General features: G+C 41.1%; 1 protein-coding gene across 2 annotated transcripts in view; it reads left to right on the top strand.

Annotated features, from left to right (window-relative positions):
- The first annotated feature begins 2,206 nt into the window (after positions 1-2,206).
- RASA3 (RAS p21 protein activator 3) overlaps positions 2,207-19,379 on the top strand; it is a 283,743-nt gene continuing 266,570 nt past the window's right edge. For both annotated transcript variants that reach the window (XM_072621862.1, XM_072621863.1), the window contains exon 1: positions 2,207-2,521. In XM_072621862.1, the coding sequence (XP_072477963.1) occupies positions 2,467-2,521 (55 nt within the window). In that variant the 5' untranslated portion in view covers positions 2,207-2,466. The remainder of the gene's footprint in view (positions 2,522-19,379) is intronic.

Here is a 19,379-nt window from a genome sequence, read left to right on the forward strand (position 1 = left end):
TTAGTTGGTGGCAGAACTGGTACTACACTTGAGAGTTCAGGTCTCTTTCCATTAGAGTACATTTCTTTGTTGAGAATTATTCTATGTAAAAAACTACATTATTTGGAGCACAATAAATACTTTTAAGACATATATTTCACTAGTCTTTTTTAATCACACCTGTGAAAAGGCAGATATTAGATATCATACTTTCAACTTCACCAGAGGGAAAAAAATGAGGCACAGAAAAATTGATCTGGCTTAATGACAGAACGAAAATCAAAAGTTAGGTCCACACTAATGATCCAAATGACTTCATCAATGGTAGCTGCTATACTCCCAGATAAAAACCTCCTGATAAAGGTTCATTCACATGCTTGAAACACACACAGATATAATTTGTAGAGGTTTGCCTGACTGGAGCATAGATAGGAAGTTGCTTTCTTAAAGACTTGTGAACCTTACTTCTTGCAGTCTCAGGATTACAAAGAAGGCCCTTGGCAATCTCTGTACTGAAGTCCTTAATGGCGCCAAAGAAGGAGAAAGGTATTAAAACAAATTATATCACAAAGACCTATTATTTGGCTGTACTTTGAAATCAGCAAGTCATGTCTGTATAGTTAAGCTAATAGTAAATTAAACATTTAATTTAAAAGGCATTTAAATGTCTCATCTCTCAAGAAAGTTATTTCCAGAAAACAAAAATTTTCACTCAGGTTAAGCCTCCGCACCCAATGTATTTGAAAATGAAGTCTCTCTTTTTAATAGACATAGGCAACTTGTGAGAAAAAAAAAAAACCTAGTGAAAATTAAACTATTTGGCATTCAAGGAATGGGTTTCTAAAGTACCTTTGCCATCGAGCAGCAAGGTCCTCATTCATTTTTAAACTCACTTGTTACCTTGGCCCATCAATAGGTAACCGGCCTTAGTCATCCTAAACAGTCCAGATGGAAAACAGAAACTACTTTTTTCTTAAGCCTAGTGCCCCACCAGGAAAAGCCTGAATAAATACACGGACTTTGCCCTGGGCTTTCTAAGTTAACAAACTTAAGTCCCCTTGGACTGACAATGAGTGATTTCAAAGCAATCTCCCAAGAGGATAATATATCGACTGGTCTGTAACAGTGCCTCAATTGACCTGAGACATTAGGAAAGAGGTGACTAGTGCCCAGATCACGCTGGGAGCCAGACAAAGATAGTCTCCAAGGTTTCCTTGCTGGGCTCTCCCCTTGATAAGCAACTTCTCCAATTTCAGATGGCAAGCATGTATTAAGCGCCTACAAGACTCTTTCTTGGGGGTGGAGGTGTGGGGTGAGAGAAAATAAAAATAGTCTGTCTTCAAGGAGTTTATGTTATAATGGAGGACACAGGGCGCAAACAGCTAAGCAAATAAAGGGAGAGAGAGCTAATGGAGATTGAGGGATGTCAGGCTTTATGTATGTGGTGGCACCTGAGCTGAGCCTTGCAGGTCCTTCACTTTCCTCGTTTGACTGGTCCATGTCGCAGCTTCTTCTAAAAGAGGAATGATAAATGGTTACATTGTTGAAGTTTGGAGGGAAGGAGTGGGGAGCAACCTTTTTACCTGGTTCAAGATAAAAATAAGTGCGTGAACAGAGAATTCGCTAACAGATGAGGAATTACAGTTCCTAGAGCTCAGAGCCCACTGCAGGAGCTTCCCCTGGGAAGCATTCCATCCTACGTTGTTTGTTCCCCTGAGAACTGTGCAGCAGAGCAAGGGAGTCAGCTGCTGCCGTCTGTGTAGTCTGGCCATACAAAAGCTCAAGGATGCGGGAAGGAGCGCATTTAGGGAGAGGCCCTTGGACTTGTCTGCTCTCCCAGGTACCCCGCTTCACCAGAGCATCCTAAACACTGCGCACACGCCCACAGATAGCCCTTGGAAGGCATCTACTGGCCGGCCATCCGCCCTGGCTACCTCCTGAGGCTGCCCGACTGCCTGCCCAGCCCCATCCCAAGTCCGGGAGGACTATCAACCCTTCCCCCCATCCCCCTGCCTCGTAGGGACCTCGTAGGGTAACCCAGACAGTCCCGGGTGCAGTCCTCCCCTAACCCATCTTTCAGTGTCCGTCTCCGCCCCCGGGCCCTTTGGAAGATACTACCAATGGAAAACCACGATTGCCCCAGTAGGCGGAGCAAATAAGTCCCCGCCCCCGAGGCCTCGGCCAATGGGCAGAAAGCGTGGGCTGGCGCTTGGGGGCCGCTGTCGGCTTTCGGAAACAGAATGAAGAGCCCGGGGACTGGGGGCTGCGCAGTGCGCGCCGCGCTCCCGCCGCTCGCTGCTGCTGCTGCTGCTGTTGCTGCCGCCGCCGCCGCCGCACCTCTCCCTAGGTCCTGCCGCCGCCGCCGCCGCCTCGCGGTACAGCCAGGCCAGCCCTGGGCTGCTCTGCCGCGGCCACCGCATTTCGGGGCAGAGTCCGAGACAGCCGGAGCCGTCAGAGAGCGGGCCAGCAGGCGGACGGTGGGACAGCATGGCGGTGGAGGAAGAGGGGCTTCGCGTCTTCCAGAGCGTGAAGATTAAGATAGGTAAGGAGGGTGCCGCTCTCTCCCACAGCCCCTCGCCGGGCCGCGGACAAAGGTCTGGCGTCTTCGCGAAGCCCAGCGTGGGCTGGGGACCGCAGGGTCCCCCCCGACACCTCGCGGAGCCTCTGCCCCGGCCCCGCGCTCCCCTCTCCCTGGACTCTCTCTGCTCATCCCCTCTCTTGGCTGCCTTGCGGATGGAAGGACTGACGGAGGGGAGAAGGAGATCCTTGGGAGAGGGACCCCGAAAAGAGGACAAGAAGGAGGCTTGCGTTGGAGGTGCCTCCGGAGCCGCTGCTGCTGGCGGCGGGAGGCGAGGCTGAAGTCCGGGTCCCCCTCGGCTTCTGCTGCGGGAGCTGAGCGGTCCTGGCCGGCCCGGACGGCCCATCCAGCCGCGTCTGCTTCCCGAGGGGTGGGAGGTGATCACCTTCGGCTCTGAAGAAGCCGAGTTTGCCAGGCTTGGCAGGGAGGGATGGGACTCGCGGCCGGGCAGGACAGCGGTGGCTCCGGCTTGCAGCGTGTGTGTTCGCTAACAGCGGCGGAGCCTTCACGCCCGTGTCGGCTGCAGCGCCCAGGGACTCCCTTCCCTGGGCTGGAAGCCCCGCTGTATCTGCGAGCAGTCCGCTTTTCAGCTTCCAGCGCATCACTTTCTGCATAAGTGATGGAGTATCCTCCCTTGATTTGTTTTCTGTCTTTGAGGATCTCACCCCCAAGGGGCAGGCTGATCCCAGTAGGTAGTTTATGGTATTAGGGAACATTAGACAGCCGGCTGGCCAGGGGGAGAGAGAAGATACGGGGGTTTCTACCCCAAAGCGGAGCAGGCAGCAATGCCAGGGCTGTTTGTTTGCATCACTTCAGTGAGAGATGTGACAGCCCAGCCTGGGACACAAAGCCAGCAGCCTCGGGGTTCCTCTTGCTTTCTGTATTTTCTCAATGGCTCGTTATTTAGAACGCTTCAGCAGGCAGGGCTTTGGATGCTACTGACCGAGCTGCCAACGTTCAAGTAGGTTTCCATAGGAGGGAGGGCTGTTATTGTGTCCTAAGGTGGATGAACCCTGTGTGGTATCTGGAGACTCCCGTTTTCTCTTCCCCTCCTCCCCCTCGGGAGAATGACGTGTAACTATGTTACAGAGCAACTTTGATTTTGATACAGTGTTGATAGTCAATTAAGGTGATACATGTATAATTTCAGGAGGTTGGCCAGATGAGGAACGTTTGGTTTGAGAATTGTCCTTTTGAAGGCTGTATAAAGCATCAACGTTGCTCAGGATTTTATCCATCCATTGAGCTGGCTTTCACAATTAATTCTGTGCCCACTTAAAATCATTGTTGGTAATACAGGACCCTGTTGATACTTAATTCATGTATTAACTGGTGTTTGATGTAGTCGGAGGAATTTAAGCCACTCTAATCAGCATGCTGTTTCCTGTCTGTTTTATTTTGGCTTAAGGATCACCACTTAGCCACTACACTGAAAGTGTTGCAGTTAGGATGTGTCAGTGCCTTGCATTGTGATTGGGAATTCTCTTGCCTGTTTGGTTGAGCTCTCTTAACAAACTGAGAAATTCAGTAGCAAAAGATACTACAGAAACCTTTTGTTGTTCACTTTAATATGATTGATCAAGTAAGAAAGCAATGATATTGCAACATGGTCAGTATTCGTTGGATAAGGCTATTCATTTTATAATGTTTACCCAAGTTTCTTTCCAGAAGCATATGAATAAATATAATATAGCAGTAAAAAAAAAAAGTGTTTTCCTAACTAAAGGGGAAAAAAAATTACTTGATGTGACTACAAAGTAATGAATGAATTTCATTATTAGTTTAAACTACTTTTTACTCATACCCTTACAGTCAGCTTCAATGTAGGCAATTGTTTGTTCAAGGAAGAATTCCAGCAGTGTTTTTAAACAAAAAGAATGCCTTTCTTTGAGCTCAATTTTTTTCTTTTGTACTATTCTAAATTGCCTAAATTCTCACAGCCAATAAAGAAAGCACCACAGTTGAGCTGGACATATTCCTGAGTTTACCACCTGCCATTGATAGAAGAGAAGCCTGAGCATTGATTTGGTAATGAGTAACATTGAGGAACTTGGGTTGGATGGTATGTGGGGTTGAAGAAGTGATTTGATTTGGTCCCTTCCTTCCTCCCTTTTGCTTTCCACTTTAACCAAGCAAACAAAACAGCAGAGTGAGGGTGAGGATTAATCTGATTGTTGAAGCATCTGCTGCCTCTAATCCTGCAGTGGCAATTGAGTATTATTTGAACCTTTTGGGAGTGCCCTGATATTCTGTGATAATATCACTAGGAAGATGAGTAGCCATCTGGGAAATGTACAAACTCCAATCATCCAGCTCCCCAGATATATCTCTGAGAATACAAACTGACTTTTTTTTTCTCCATAATAGGCTTTTTACCTTGGTACTGAACCTACACATAAAGAAGTGTGTGAATGCATTGCCAAGGAAGATGGCATTCTATGCAGGGGCAATCAGTGGCTGTGCATAGAAGGAGATTATCATATTACTTCTAAGCAGAGAAATGCTTGAGGTCATTTGTACTGAATTAGTGTCTGTGGCTGGAAATCCTGGAAGAAAGTATACTAGTGTAATTTTTTTGATGTTTAGCTTTATTTAAATGTTGGAACATGTCTTTAGGCTTCAGTACTGTGGCATGGGTAAAAACCATATTTGTCAAACAGGAGGTAAAGGACTGATTCAATGCCTAGACAGGTGGTGAGCTGAGCTTTTGTTCAATTTCCCTTAATCCTCTTTGTTTATGGCCAGTATTTTGGCCTTGCCCTGCACAACTGTGACTAGTTTTGAAGGCAGGGAACAAGCCAATAAGTGGCCTTGGAGTGAACTACAAAGAGGTGAGAATTTTTAGCAAACATATACCAATTCATTTTGTTATTGGAAAGTAGTTCGGAATCATGGATAGCTTAGACTATGACCGGTACTTGAAATTATAAGAAAGTCCTGTCTTTGTTATTGGCATGCTCTATGGCCTAGGGCAAGTTACTTCATCTGTGGGGTTTACTTTTAATTTTTAAAAATAAAATGTAGATAATAATTGTCCTATTTCCTAACTACTGAATGACTTTCAGGTTTTGTGTTTCCCAGGCTCAAAGTTCTCTTTAAATAAAGTGTTGTGTAATAATGAATAATTCTGCTACTAGAGAAAAGGAGGGGGGAGGTATTAGAAATGGCTCTTTTTTTTTTTTTTTTGGTAGTGGTATGTGGTGGTAAGCCTTGATTCTTTAAACTGCTAAATATAAAATAGATATCTCTATAGCTTTGTGTAGGCCATTCCCCTGTGTTTGGAATGAACTGCCTCCTTACCTCTGTTTGCCTCATGGGCTCCTTATCTTCCTTCAAAGTCTGGCTTGAGTGCCACTTCCTAAAGGAAGCCTATCATGATTGCTATCCTTCTCCCTCTCCCTCAAGGAAATGACTCTGTGTTTTGTAGTTGCATTTAATTTTCTATATGCATGCCATTTTCTCTCAATAGAATGTAAGTTCTTTAAGTGGGTGGGGAGTATTTGTTTGTTTTTTTATATCCCCAGTGCCTGGAACATAGCAGGAACTTAATAAATGCTTGAATCAATAATGTGAAGATGTTTTCGATAAGAGAATGAATTGGAGATAGGGCATGGAACATTTGAAGACTCTCTCCCCTTTTTTTCTTTTATCCTTTCCATTTTTTTTTCAAGTAACATTGCCTTGAATGTATAGAGGAGAATCTGAGATTTCATTCATTAAACATAATGCTATTTAAGACTCTTTTGTGCGTGTCAATTTATTATTTTGATATATTCTTCAATAAACTTAAAATCTTATGCATTTTGTGTTTTCAGTGAAAATTATTTTTACAGCAGTATATTCATTAAAAAGCAAACCTAACACCAACTCACAACGTGTCACGTAAGACTAAACAAACACTTCCTATAAGATTGCTACTTTGAGGAAGTGTGTTCTGACAATTCCATGAGTCAGTGTTTTAGAACCTGAAAGGAAACAGCATTAAGACTTGTGGAAGATGATTGGGTGGAAAAATTACAATGGAAAGGCTTCTGCTTGGCAACATAAATTTGATTCTGACTCTTGTATACTGCTGCCTTTTTAATATTCTATTTTCAACTTTTGCTGAAGGATTTAGTGCTTTAAAGTATAGTTTTATTCTCATAAATATATAATAATTAAAATGTTGATCTACAAAGATTTATTCTCTCATGCTGAAAAAAAGGCAAGTATTGTATACTAGGACTTAAAAGTAGTTATCCTGAGTTGTTAAACTAAATTTTATACTTATGTTGTTCAGTCATGCCCAGCCCTTTGTGACCCCATCAATCATATTGTCCGTGGGGTTTTCTTGGCAAAGATACTGGAGTGGTTTGTCATTTCTTTCTCCAGTGGATTAAGGCAAACAGAGGTTAATTGACTTGCCCAGGGTCACCTAGCTATTAAGTGTCTGAGGTCAAATTTGAACTCAGGTCTTCCTCACTTCAGGCCTAGCGCTGAATCCATTGAGCCACTTAGCAGCTTCCAGGTTCCTACATATTACCATCATCAGAATGGAGGGACAAATCCAATGTGAACCTGTATGTAATCCAATGAAGTGTTTTATTTCATTTTAGATAACACAGTCCTACTTAGATCTTGCTAAACCATATCGCTAAATTAAGGTTCTTTAATCCCTTTGAGGTCACCTGCCCTGGCACTGAGCTTTCCGTTCCTAGTATTTTTGAAGGGAGTGAACATTAATTGATAGCTCCTTTTATACTTATAGAAACAATTTATTCAAAAACATCCAACTTGGGAGTTGCCTGCTCCCTTACCCATTTTTACTTTATAGTGTAACCACCCTGACCTCACTCTTAGCCTGGCTCTTCACATATTTTCTGCCTTTTTATGAAAAGGATAGAAGGTGGACTATACAAAGCATCTCCAAGTTAATCTACACTTTAAAAAATTATATCATCCACCCACATGTAGTAGTGAGAGAATATTTTTATGTTATTTTAATAGGATAGCCAAACTATTATGCATTTGTCTTGGTCTGTGGTATATGAATAGGCGCTCCCCAAGTTCTAAGTCCCTAAGTTTCCAGTGGATGCTGACTGTAGTATATTGTCTCATTTTCATCACTCTGTTTTCTTCCAATTTTTTTAACCCTTTTCAGCTCAGATATTCTACCTCAGTTCATGCACCTGGCTTCCCCCCTAGCCTCCCAAGCCTTTTCCTAGTAGTTCTTCAGTTCCTCCAATGACTTCAGGGAGTGTTCTTCCTCTCCCCTTTTCCCCTTCATTTCGTTTGTAATCCTAAAACTACTCTGCCCCCAATCATGGCTGATAAGCACGAATAGTGTTCTGAATTTATCAGAAGATAAAGGAAAACCATATGTTGTGAAGTACCACTAAACATCATAAAAACAAGTGCCCCAGACCTCTAAAACCTCTTGACAATACCCACAAATCTCCATCTACCACCTCCTGCATCCACCTCTACCTAAACCTGCTTTTCCTTAAGCAGCAGAATTTAAGATAAATTACATAAAATGCTTTTAAGTTCACTTTTATGGTTTTTTTCTCCTCATTTTTAATTCTTGTAACAGAGAGAGGCATCAAGGCATAGAAAATAGAGAGGATGGACTCGGGCACATACTGGATGTGTGATCCTGGGCAAGCCATTTAATCCGTAGCAATTCTGTGGAAGTGGCAAAGCAGAGTAAGTAAGAGAAGTTCCTCTTGAAGTTCCATTAGTAAGAGAAGTTCCTCTTGAACAGTTACCTACACCGATGAAATCACAGGTTTGGTTAAGGAAAAAAGTTGTAAAGGTATTGTTGCAAATTACTCTACCAGGTAGGAGATTAAATTACAGTAAAATCTTTCCTCTCCAAATTCTATAATTTTAAAAGTGCAGTATTTCAACTATTTTAATGTTTTGGAAGATATATATATATACATATATATATGTATATATATATATATATATACATATATATATGTAATTTCACTGGATCATAGATTTCAAGCTTGAAGGGGTAATTTGGTCTTTTAGTCCCTTCATTTTACAGATAAGGAAACTGAGACCCAGAAATGTCAAAGGACTTAGCTAAGTCACGCAGTTAGGTTGTGAGTACCTGACAAGATGGGGATTTGAATCCAAATCCCCAACTGCAAAATAGTGTTCTTTCCACTGTCCAGGATATGAGTTTTCCCCAACACATGAGGACCACAGCTGTTTGTCAGCTTGGTAGACAGTTGAGTATTACTCTGGCCAAAAATGCTTTACTATGCAGAAAACCTAGGCACTGTGAATAATCTTGTGTGCTACTTGTCTGTGAGATGAAAATATATGCTTTGAAAAGAAGGCACTAACAATTATTGTGGTCTAAAAGAAATGGATTAAAACTGACACTTCTTTCCATGCAGGGAACATAGGCACAATCCAGATTATTCAAGGACATTTTCCTAGGGCTCAGGTGCTGTCTTACTTTGATCTTTTATCTCCAGGAACCTCCATTCAAATTCAGTTTAATCACAAATGAAATCTGACTAATTCCCAACTTGATGGAGTGAGCAGAACCCCTATACAGTAGACAACAATGAATGGTAAATTGGGATCGACACCCCAGAGATTAAACTGTTAAATAGCAGTCTACAGTTTATGAACAGTTCAGGGATTTAGGAAGCCTGGGGGAGGTGAGACCTGCTTGGCCTGGGTCCAGGAATGACAGTGAGCCAACAAGTAAGGGTGTGTGGCATGTACAGGTGTGTGAAGATGGAGCACCTATTAGTGGTTAAATAGGATTATTGCCTTCAAGGAACTTCAGGCAGTTTTTTTAATGCCCTGGAGTTAAAAATAGTTTAGATGCTGTTTCAATAGAAGCTGGCAGCTAGATAATTAGCTATTTTTAACCCATGGTTTGGGGAGTGGAGTGGAGCAAATGTATAGGAGTGGGCCAGGTCTAGAAGCAGTAGGGGCAGATGGAATAGCGAAGACTTAAGAAGTCCTGACCGAGACTTTTAGAATCAGGCTTGGAAGGGTGCTTCTTTAAATCAGAAGGGGATCATTTGGAGTTTAGGGTAGTTTTTAGTCTCTATCATTTTGACCAGTTTTCAAATTCACTGGGAGGACCATATTAAATCTTTCCCTCAGGTATCCAAGTGATTTTTTCTGGCTCCAGCTAGTAGCTTTTTGTTTCTCCTTTGTTTTGTTTTTGTTTTTAGTAGACAAGAGAATAGAGAGGACCTTGGGCTTATGAAAATGATGCCAAATGGTGCTATAGTAGGTGATGTGAAACTCATAGAAATTTTCTTAAGATACCAAAGGAGAGCCTTATCAGAAGACACAAAGTTTAGAAATTATTTCAGTTGGCAATAATCACTCCAAAGAGAATGTAATGGGAAGAGTTTCATGGAGAATGCTTTGATTTGCTTCTCTGATGCTAATGAGCCATTTGAGTCTGTAAACCCACAAAAGATGAAACTAAGTGAAGTTAATTGCATCTTCCTTAAGGTATTTAGGGAATCATAAAAGCTACAAAACACATTTTAAACAGGAGAAAAGGACATATTTAGAAGTGAAATTGATGTGTTGGTCTGAAAACAAACAAACACAAGGAATGGTAAGTCCTTTGATTTTATTTAGAATTTTAAAGTGTTAGGAATAAATTATCTATGTGGCACTTTGAAATTTAGTATTGGAAGGGACATCCATCTGTATCATTGATTCCAAAGATAATTTCTCCAAATAATTTTTTGGGCTTTAAATATAGTCAGGAAATCTCATAAATGTTGGTCTAGGGGCATGAAATATTTTGGACTTAAAGAGAAATTATGGAAATGTTGGAGTGAAGGAAATTAAGCCTTTTTCATCCTGAAAAATACTATACTCATTTTTCTTTTTTGCAATGCATCATTCTACAGTTAATATTTTAGAGGGAAAAATATTTACTAACCTTGACCTCTGCTCTTGGAATTCCTAGTTGTATCACATGGAATATTAAGGTTTCTGTAGAAGAAAGTTTGGGAAATGTATCACTGTTTCTGGGCTCAAACTATACCGCACGCTGAAAATCTAGGTGTTCTGCCATCAAATGCTTCGCCTTCCACAGTCTTGGTAGCATGGCCTTCAATGGCTCAGGGAATGAGGATCTAGCAGCTGTAAGGAGGGAGCGAGGTGAGAGGAGGACTCTAGAGAAAGATAATGGAGGGAGAAAGAGAAGATTGAGTCAGATTTTAAAATTTATCATTTTTAAGAAGGATCATTTGGTAACAAGTGTTTTGGGAACTGGTGAAAACCTAGACTGTGAATTGTTAAGTCTGGATATACTTAACTCTCTCCAGTCCTCATGCTTTAGAAAAATTTGATTGGTTCAATCTTGGAACTCCCTGGGGCTGCACTGTCTTAACTAGTAAGCTCTTTCCCTCGCACCTTGCTTCAGTTTCCATACTGGCCATCCTCTGCCCTTCCTTCCAGCTGTAGAACTATAGTGAACTCAATGCTACCTTTACAAGTAGAAGTGCTATACAAGACTACAACCCTGTGGCTCCTCTCACCATCCCTGTGACTTTCCAAGTCACAACAAACCTCCCTGGCCACCACGCTCCTTATATGTGCCATCTTTTTATTTTATCATATGAACTCCTGAAAGGCAGGAACTGTCTCTATTTTGTATTGGTACCTCCAGCACTTGGCACAGTGTTTGGCACTTTTTAAATATTTAAAGAATGACTTTGATTCATTTGTCTTACCCATATCCTCATTTTGCAGTTGGAAAACCAAGGCCTAACAAAGTTAAATGACCCTACATAATAGTTTTTTAGCGTCAGAATAACCTCTCACTTGAACTGTAATAATAACCTGCTTTCAGTCTTCTTCTTTCCCAATTCATCCTCCACAGATTTGCCAGAAAAGAAGTCTGCTTAAAGCACAAGTCTGAACAAATCATTCCCCTGCTCCAGAAGTGATTTCTGCTTGCCTCTACCATAAAAAAACCAAAACAAAACAGAACAAAAACAAGGCAAAACTCCTCAGCTTAGCACAGATTGACTCCAACTGACCATTCTAAACTTGTTTTGTTTGCTATTACCCACTTTCATATACTCTACATTCCAGCAGTATTGGCCATCCTCCATCTCTTGAGTCTTTTCAGGGGCTGCGCCATATGCCTGGAATGTCCTGTCTTGTACCTCTTAGAATTCTTGGCTTCTCCCAAGGCTTATTTCAGATGCCACCTTGTTGGGGGAAGGTGTTCCTGCTCCTCTTGGTTGTTAGTGCTTCCTTCCTTCTCATATCATGTCTATTTATCCATATAAATATCATATTCCTCCTCCTCAGCATCTCCTTTAAAATACAACCTCTTTGAAAGCAGGGACTTTTTCCTTTTTCTTCTGTGTATTTAAAGGCCCAACCACAGTGCCTTGTACATGGTAGACTCTTAATAAATTGTTGACTTGAGTTATTGCCTGATTGCCTGTAGCGGGCAAAAGAGAAGGGACCAAAGATAGCCCTGAAGTTTTGAACCTTGAACACCTGACAGAGGTGCCATTGCCTAACTCTCTGCTTTCTAATGTACTCAGGGCAGAGACCAAATCAGAGCACTGGCCTGAAGCAGAAAGGGAGCTAATAATTCATCAGCAGAGGAATAGGATTGCACATGTATAACCTATATCAAATTGCTTGCCTTCTCAATGAGAGAGGAGAGGAGGAAGGGAGGGAGAGAATTTGGAATTCAAAATTAAAAAAATCCCACAGATATTGGAGGCAGCAAGATGGTTCAGTGGTTAAAGTACTGGCCCTGGAGTCAGGAGGACCTGAGTTCAAATCAGGCTTCGGGTAAGTCATATAATCCTGATTGCCCCAGAAAAAAATATTAAAAATTGTTTTTACATGTACTTGGGGAGGGGTGGAGGAAGAAGAGGAATTTACTCCATTAGAAGGTGAATACATTCAAAGCTTAGGATAGATACAAATAATCAGATAATATCGATCATTCAATATGTACTATACAAGTGTGAATAACCTCCCCCTTTCCCATCCCCACATTGCTTTAAAAACCATTCCAGGACTGTGACTATGAGCCTCGAATCTGAGAAAGTGGATTCTCTCCCTAGCAGAGGTTATTAGGTCAGATAAAAGGCCCACTCCAGGGTATTGGGATGTCTGGGAAGCATTTTGTTTGAGTGCGTATTTTATTCTTACTGGAAGTGATAGATCAACAAGATGACCGTGGGATGCGAAAATAGCAATGTTTTGCTTAGAGAGGGTCCCAAAACACAGGACCTGTTAATGTCTGCATATGGGTATATTTAATGTCTACAATGTAGTATGACTAGTTTTCTTGAAATTTTGCCTTAGTCATTACAATGACACTTTAAGGGACCATGAACCTCGAATATGAGATAATCACTTATCAGAATTAAAGTTCAATTTGATTACTTTTGGGGAAAGTGAACACCCTGGCTTGAGTAAGAATACGGATACTTATTATACATACTCAGTACAGCACATCTAATTGAAATATTCTAGGCATTATACCGGGAAGCATCATAAAGTCACAGAAGGCTGCTGAAAGAGATGGAAAAAGATTTGCTCAGGGTCATACCATGAATCAGTAACTTTACTGAGAATAGGAACCAGGATTCATGATTCCTAATTCACTATTGAAATTACTCAATGAAGGCTTATTTTTTCTCTTTGTACTGTATACCCTAAGCTTTAAATTTTACATTAAAATGTTCTTCAGGTTTGAATAATTTGCCACTGGTTTCCTGTTGTGATAAATCTCCCCCCTTCCCCAAGCAAAATGTGGCATGTAATGTCACTGCCCTAGAATTTCAGTGACTCACACTCTCATTCCTGAAATACAGAAGAAAAACTGTTTTGAAAAACCAATTGGCCTCTAAAGGATTTGTAGTTCTTTTCTTAGCTAGAGAACCTGGATGTCAGCATGTAAACAGCACTTGCCCTTATTTTTATTTAGTAGTTAAAGATGTAAATTGTACTTGTTATTTCCTGGGCTGGGGCCAAGAACACCACCAAGAACTCATAGCTTTCTTTGAAGAATTTCCCTTTTTCCTCTTTTCCCCCATCTGACACTGCTCTGACTGCGGGTGGGATGGTAGTACAGAATCCCAAGGAATGCAGTATGGTGTGGGGATGTGGCGAGCTAGATTGGGTCATGGCTACCATGACTCTGTTTGGAACATTTCAGTGTACCTGTCCAATTCTTCTACAAAGTCAGAAACTGTTGATTGCGAAATAGCAGCAAAAATAATGTACACTGATATGGTACTTTATTGGAGTCAGAAAGACTCATCTTTCATAAGTTCAAATCTGACCTTGCTGTGTGACCCTGGGCAAGTCACTTAATCCTGTTTGCCTCAGTTTTCTCATCTGTAAGATGAGCTGGAGAAGGAAACAGCAAACCTCTCCACTGTCTCTACCAAGAAAACTCCAGATGGGGTCATGAAGAGTCTGACATGACTGAAAGTGGCTGAACAACCACAGAGCACTTTACAGTCACAAAGAGCTTCATACGCATTATCTCATTTAATCTTCACTTATGGGTAATGAAAGAATTATTATCTCTGTCTTACAAAAGAAGAAGCTAAGGGTCATGGAAACTAAATGATGGATCTCTCCCAAGGCTACATTGCTAGTAAGTGGTGGAAATTGAGCTTGAATCTATGTTGTCCAAGACCCAACACACCTCCTTCAATGCTGTGCCTTCTTGTGAATCTTTAAAGTAATTTATTTGTGTTCTTATTTTGCACTGAGACTCCTATTGACCTTCTGCGATGCTTTGGGGGTTACATTATGGTACAAATTAGATTTGATCCCCATGGGGCCAGTGAACTTTGCACTAAGAAATCCTCTGTTTCCTGACCAACTGTCCCCAACAGGTATGAGGCAAGAGATTCTATCTGGCTCAGCCACCAGTACTGTTAAAAAAAACAACCCAAAGGGCATATCCTTTTAATTGTGGGTCAATAGGTAGATGTCTGCATATTGATGAGAATACAGTGATGTGGTTTGTATGTGGTTTGTATGTTTTTAATTTAACACGACAGGTTTTTCTAGTGGTGTGGTTCTCTTTGTAATACATTAGATTAAAGAGGAATAATGAAGATTATCATACCCAGTCCCCCAGATTGTTAAGGGCATCAGCAGTCTACCCATTTCACAGGTTAACCCATTTGACTACCAACATTATCATATTTTGAAACCATCCATAGTGGGATTTATCTAAACTGTTTGGACTCATACTCATTCTTGTTTTATATGTTCAATTGTGTCTGTTATGTGTTTTTAATATGTCCTTTCTAGTAAATAAGAAGTTAGCCTGCCTTTTAAAAATTTTTGTTTAAACAATTCTTTTAAAAATTTTTGTTTAAATTATTCTTCAGGTATGGTTTAATGAGTCAGTATGAATGAATCAGTAACTTTTCTGAGAATGGAAAGCAGGGTTTATGACCACTAATTCGCTATGGAAACTACTTAATGAATGGGTGATATAGTTAGTTTTCCTCTTTGTACTACATTTACAAAACTTTTAATTTTTTTTTAATGTATTCTTCAGACAAATAATTTGTCCCTTAGACCCTGATTTCTTTATTTCTTGTCCATGCCTAATTGGCATGTCTCCCTGGAGCTTATCAAGGCCTGGATGAAATTGGGGTCCATCCAGGGTACCTGGAGGGCCCTAACTAGAAGTGGTACCCAGTGAGTATCCACCTCCCTTTGACACTAAAAAAATGCTCACTCTTCCCTTAATAGCCTTAAGACAGTGGTCAATGAAGTGGGGAGGGGAGTCGCTGCTTGTGATCGTTCTGAATTCATAATTCCCCACTCTCTCAGTTCATGGGAACCTATTTCAGGAAGGAGATTCACATTCTCTGGCCTTCGCCGTTTGACTTTCTTTTGTGTTCCAGTGTTATGGAATGTAAAGAGGCATTTTGTGTTCAGCACAATACCCATATTCACATGAAACACAGAAGAGACCCCTCATGATGCTGGCTTCGGGAGGAGGGAAGGATAAGACCCCTTTCCCCCTTCTAGCCTCTACCTCTTTCATACTGAACTTTTTCTCTGTATGTGTTTGTTTTTAGGAACATGATCTGACCTGAAGCCTATCTGTATAACGAGCTGTGTTCAGCTCAGCTCAACCACTGGTTATTGGAACAAGGGCGTGCTGTATTTCTGTTTCTTGGTCTCCTACTGCATGATAATAGGTCTTAGGTGTCTAGGCATACCCTATTGCTTCAGTAAAGTTTTGGTGGTTTTTGTGGCACATTTGAAAGTATAGTTTAATTTTTAGAATTTGGTTCAGATGACTTTTTTAGTTTAGTGAATAAAAATAATGTTTTTATTCAATATATCAAAAGTATTCAATAAATGATCACATTAAAAATGAAAAGTAAAATCCCCTAGAGGTATCGTTTCATGAAATGTCCTGCACATAACTATGTGACAGGTATACTTGTTTCCAGCACAAGCTTGAGTTTAGGCTAAATTTGAACAAGTCACTTATTTGAACATTCATGCCATATACACGACATAATGTTGGTACAGATCATTTATTGATGGTAATAATCATTCAAAGTTTCATTTTCCTCATGATAATCCTGTGAGGTTGCTAGTTCAGTGACTGCAAAACTTACGCTCTCAATAAATATCGACATTTTTACATACACTTATTTGTGTATATGTTGTACATATGGTTTGTCCTAATAGAATATAAGCTTCTTGAAGGAAGCTTTGTATCCCCAGCACTATATAGAGTACAGTGCCTAGCACATAATAGGAGATTAAAAAGTGCTTGTTGATTGATTGATTTTTATTGAAAAAGCAGAGGTTTGGAGTTGCATTCAGAATACTGGAAGTGCCAACCGTAACTTGGTTCCACTTCTGAATCCTCAGTCCAGGGAAGTACTTTATATGAAACAGAATAGAAAACAAAGAAAATTTAAAGAAATTGTGTAAAACTTCACAGTGTTATTATAGCATAAATGCCTGTGAGATGAAATTTTCAATTCTACAAATATTTATTGAGCCTCTTTGCTGTATTAGACTATGCAAAAGTTCTTGTTCTGGCTTTCTTCAAGCTTGTATTCTTGTTTCTGAGACAACATTAGCTATGAAACTGCTAAATGATAAGATGAAGGTAAAATGAGTGATTACCAACGTCATGGGCTATAAAAATTCCTAAGATTGTAGCACGGGAGTCCAGAGGACATCCAGTCCAAACCCTCTTATTTTACAGGTAAAGAGATTGAGATTCAGAGAGTTTTATTAATGTGTCCAACCTTAGAAGTGGGATTTGAATCCAGGTTCACTGATGCTAGGGACCATATTCTTTCCATTGCATTGGAGGGAGAGAACAGTGGTGGCAGGAGGTGGCAAGGGAGGATTCCTGGAGGAAGTGGAACATGAGCTGAGTTTTGATGATTTTTCTTACTCCTCCACTCTGATACTCTTTTACCTCAGCATTACTTCTGAAATGGTGATTCACTAACAACTCCCAAGGAGATTAACAAAAACAATCTCAAATCATATGTATTTGGCATCTGGAAGCTTGTAAAACACCTTCTCATAATAATCCTGTGAGGCAGGGAATAAGAATATTATACCCATTTCAGAGGGGAGAATATTGAGGCTCTGAGGGGTTTCATTGGCTTGGCCATAGTCACGCCTGGTAAAAAATGTTTGAGGTAGTTTTCAATTAAGGCTTCTTGACTCTAAATCCAACACTTTCCACTGCACTTATTCCTCCAGTTTTCTCTTACTTCAGTTTTCAAGTCATCTCCCATACCTGGCTAGTCATCAGTCTTTTCAATTTAGTGTTTATGGAACTGTTAGACTGGTAGCGGTAGAGGTACAAAGATATGAAATGAACCTTCCTCTCAAGATGTTTATAATCTCATTATGGGGAACAGATATGTGCATACTAACTCTGATAGGGAAGAGTGTGTTATCCGTAGAGGAGAGGTCTAGACTAAGTGTAATAAGGGATCTATGGAAGGATGGATCATCTTCAACCTTGAGGATGGGTTGGGGTACTTGAAAGAAAGCATCATGGAGGAAGTAGCCCCTGGGTTAGGCCTTAAAGAAAGCAGGGGGCTTCAATAGATGAAGAAAAGGCACCCCATTCTAAGAGTGGAGGATGGTGTGAGCAGAGGCTCGAGATAGGACAAGAATGGTGGGGGGGAAAGGAGCCTATTTTGATTAGTATTTGTGAATGGGGAGTGGTATGGAGTAAATCAACAATTCTAAGGTGGAATAAAATTGGGCAGGGACTTTTCTTCCTACTGTGTTTCCCATCATAGATTTAGTGCTAGAAGAGACCTCAGAGGCATCTACAGATGAGGAGATTGAGGTCCAGGGGTATTGAAGGATTTATATAAGGTCACATCTATAGGAAGCATCAGAGGCAGGTGATGAGTCCAATTCTTCTGACTCTAGTTAACTGTACCCTAGCCAGCACTTAAACAGGCACTGATGATACTTCTCTGAAGGTTCCTGTGGGATCTGAACTGGCTCTGGAAAATTCATAGATTTTAGAGCTTAGAGACCTTAGTGGTCCACAGGAGCCCAGGATTTAGAACTGGGAGGAGCTTATAGGTAGACCAGTCCTTTTATTTTACAGGTATGAAACTGAGGCCCAGAGATATTAAGTGGTTTGCTCAAGGACACAGTGACAGAATCAGAGCATCCTTTCAGTTCTAACCCCTTCAAAATAAATAAGAATCTTGGATCATTGATTAAGGTGTCTTTAAATTTGAGACCTAGTAAACAGGTTGAACTTTTGGGGCAGTTGTGGTGGCTGGTCCAAACAGCCTGATTTTCCAGAGTTCTGTGGGACTCTGAATGATCTTAAATAGTCATAGATCCCTCAGGGGCATTTGAGCAGCCTTTGGGGGAAAACTTGTTTGCCTGATATGAATTCTTCAATTGTTTTTGGCAGCCCCAGGAATGCAATGAGCTGAATGGCATCAGACTCTGGGTTAGTCAACAAGCCAGGTACGTATGTTGCTAGGGCAGATTTCTGATCAAGGTAGCAATATCTCACAGACTTCTAGTGCTGAGTAATTTGGCTTTCTCTGCCAAATACTCTTGGCTCATCTGTATCATGAGTTTCTGCGTTTTAGTTAACTCTTCCTTTCCCATCTTGTATTTCTTAGGTGATAATGGACTTAATAGTCATGTTATCCCCAGGAAGAATTGGGAATGGGGGGGATGGAGGAAGAGAGGGGAGAGAGAGAGAGAGAGAGAGAGAGAGAGAGAGAGAGAGAGAGAGAGAGAGAGAGAGAGAGAGAGAGAGAGAGAGAGAGAGAGAGCGCGCTGGTTATTTTATTATTCAGGACCTAGGGATGGAGCCTAAAACAGCATGTACCATGGCCAATTACAATTAGAGAACAGACTGGGCATCATCTCTGTTGCAGAAGCTGCAGCAATGTATTGCATGCCAAAGGGAGAGGCAGCAAGTATGACAGCTGCTCCATTTCCAAACACAGGGCTCAGGAAGAAATATCAGGAAGGTATTTGGCTGATCAACCCTGCCAGCTCTAGATCTCTGTGACATTACAATGCAGAACCCAATTCCAGCACCTGATTTGGAAAGAGGAATGGTATTCATTAATTGATCAGCAAACGCTTATTAAGTGCCTAGTATGTGTCTTAGGTGAAGATGAAAGAAAACAAGCCCTTCCTTTATATTTCCTTTCTTTCAATCAACCAAAAAATCTGGAGGACCTACTATGTGGGAGGCATTGTGCTAGGTAATATGGCGGATGCAAGGAAGATTGTCCCTGCCTTCATGAAATTTACAGTCTGGTTGGGGACATAATACACATAC

Source organism: Notamacropus eugenii, chromosome 6 (assembly GCF_028372415.1).
Source record: "Notamacropus eugenii isolate mMacEug1 chromosome 6, mMacEug1.pri_v2, whole genome shotgun sequence".
Lineage (NCBI taxonomy): Eukaryota > Metazoa > Chordata > Mammalia > Diprotodontia > Macropodidae > Notamacropus > Notamacropus eugenii.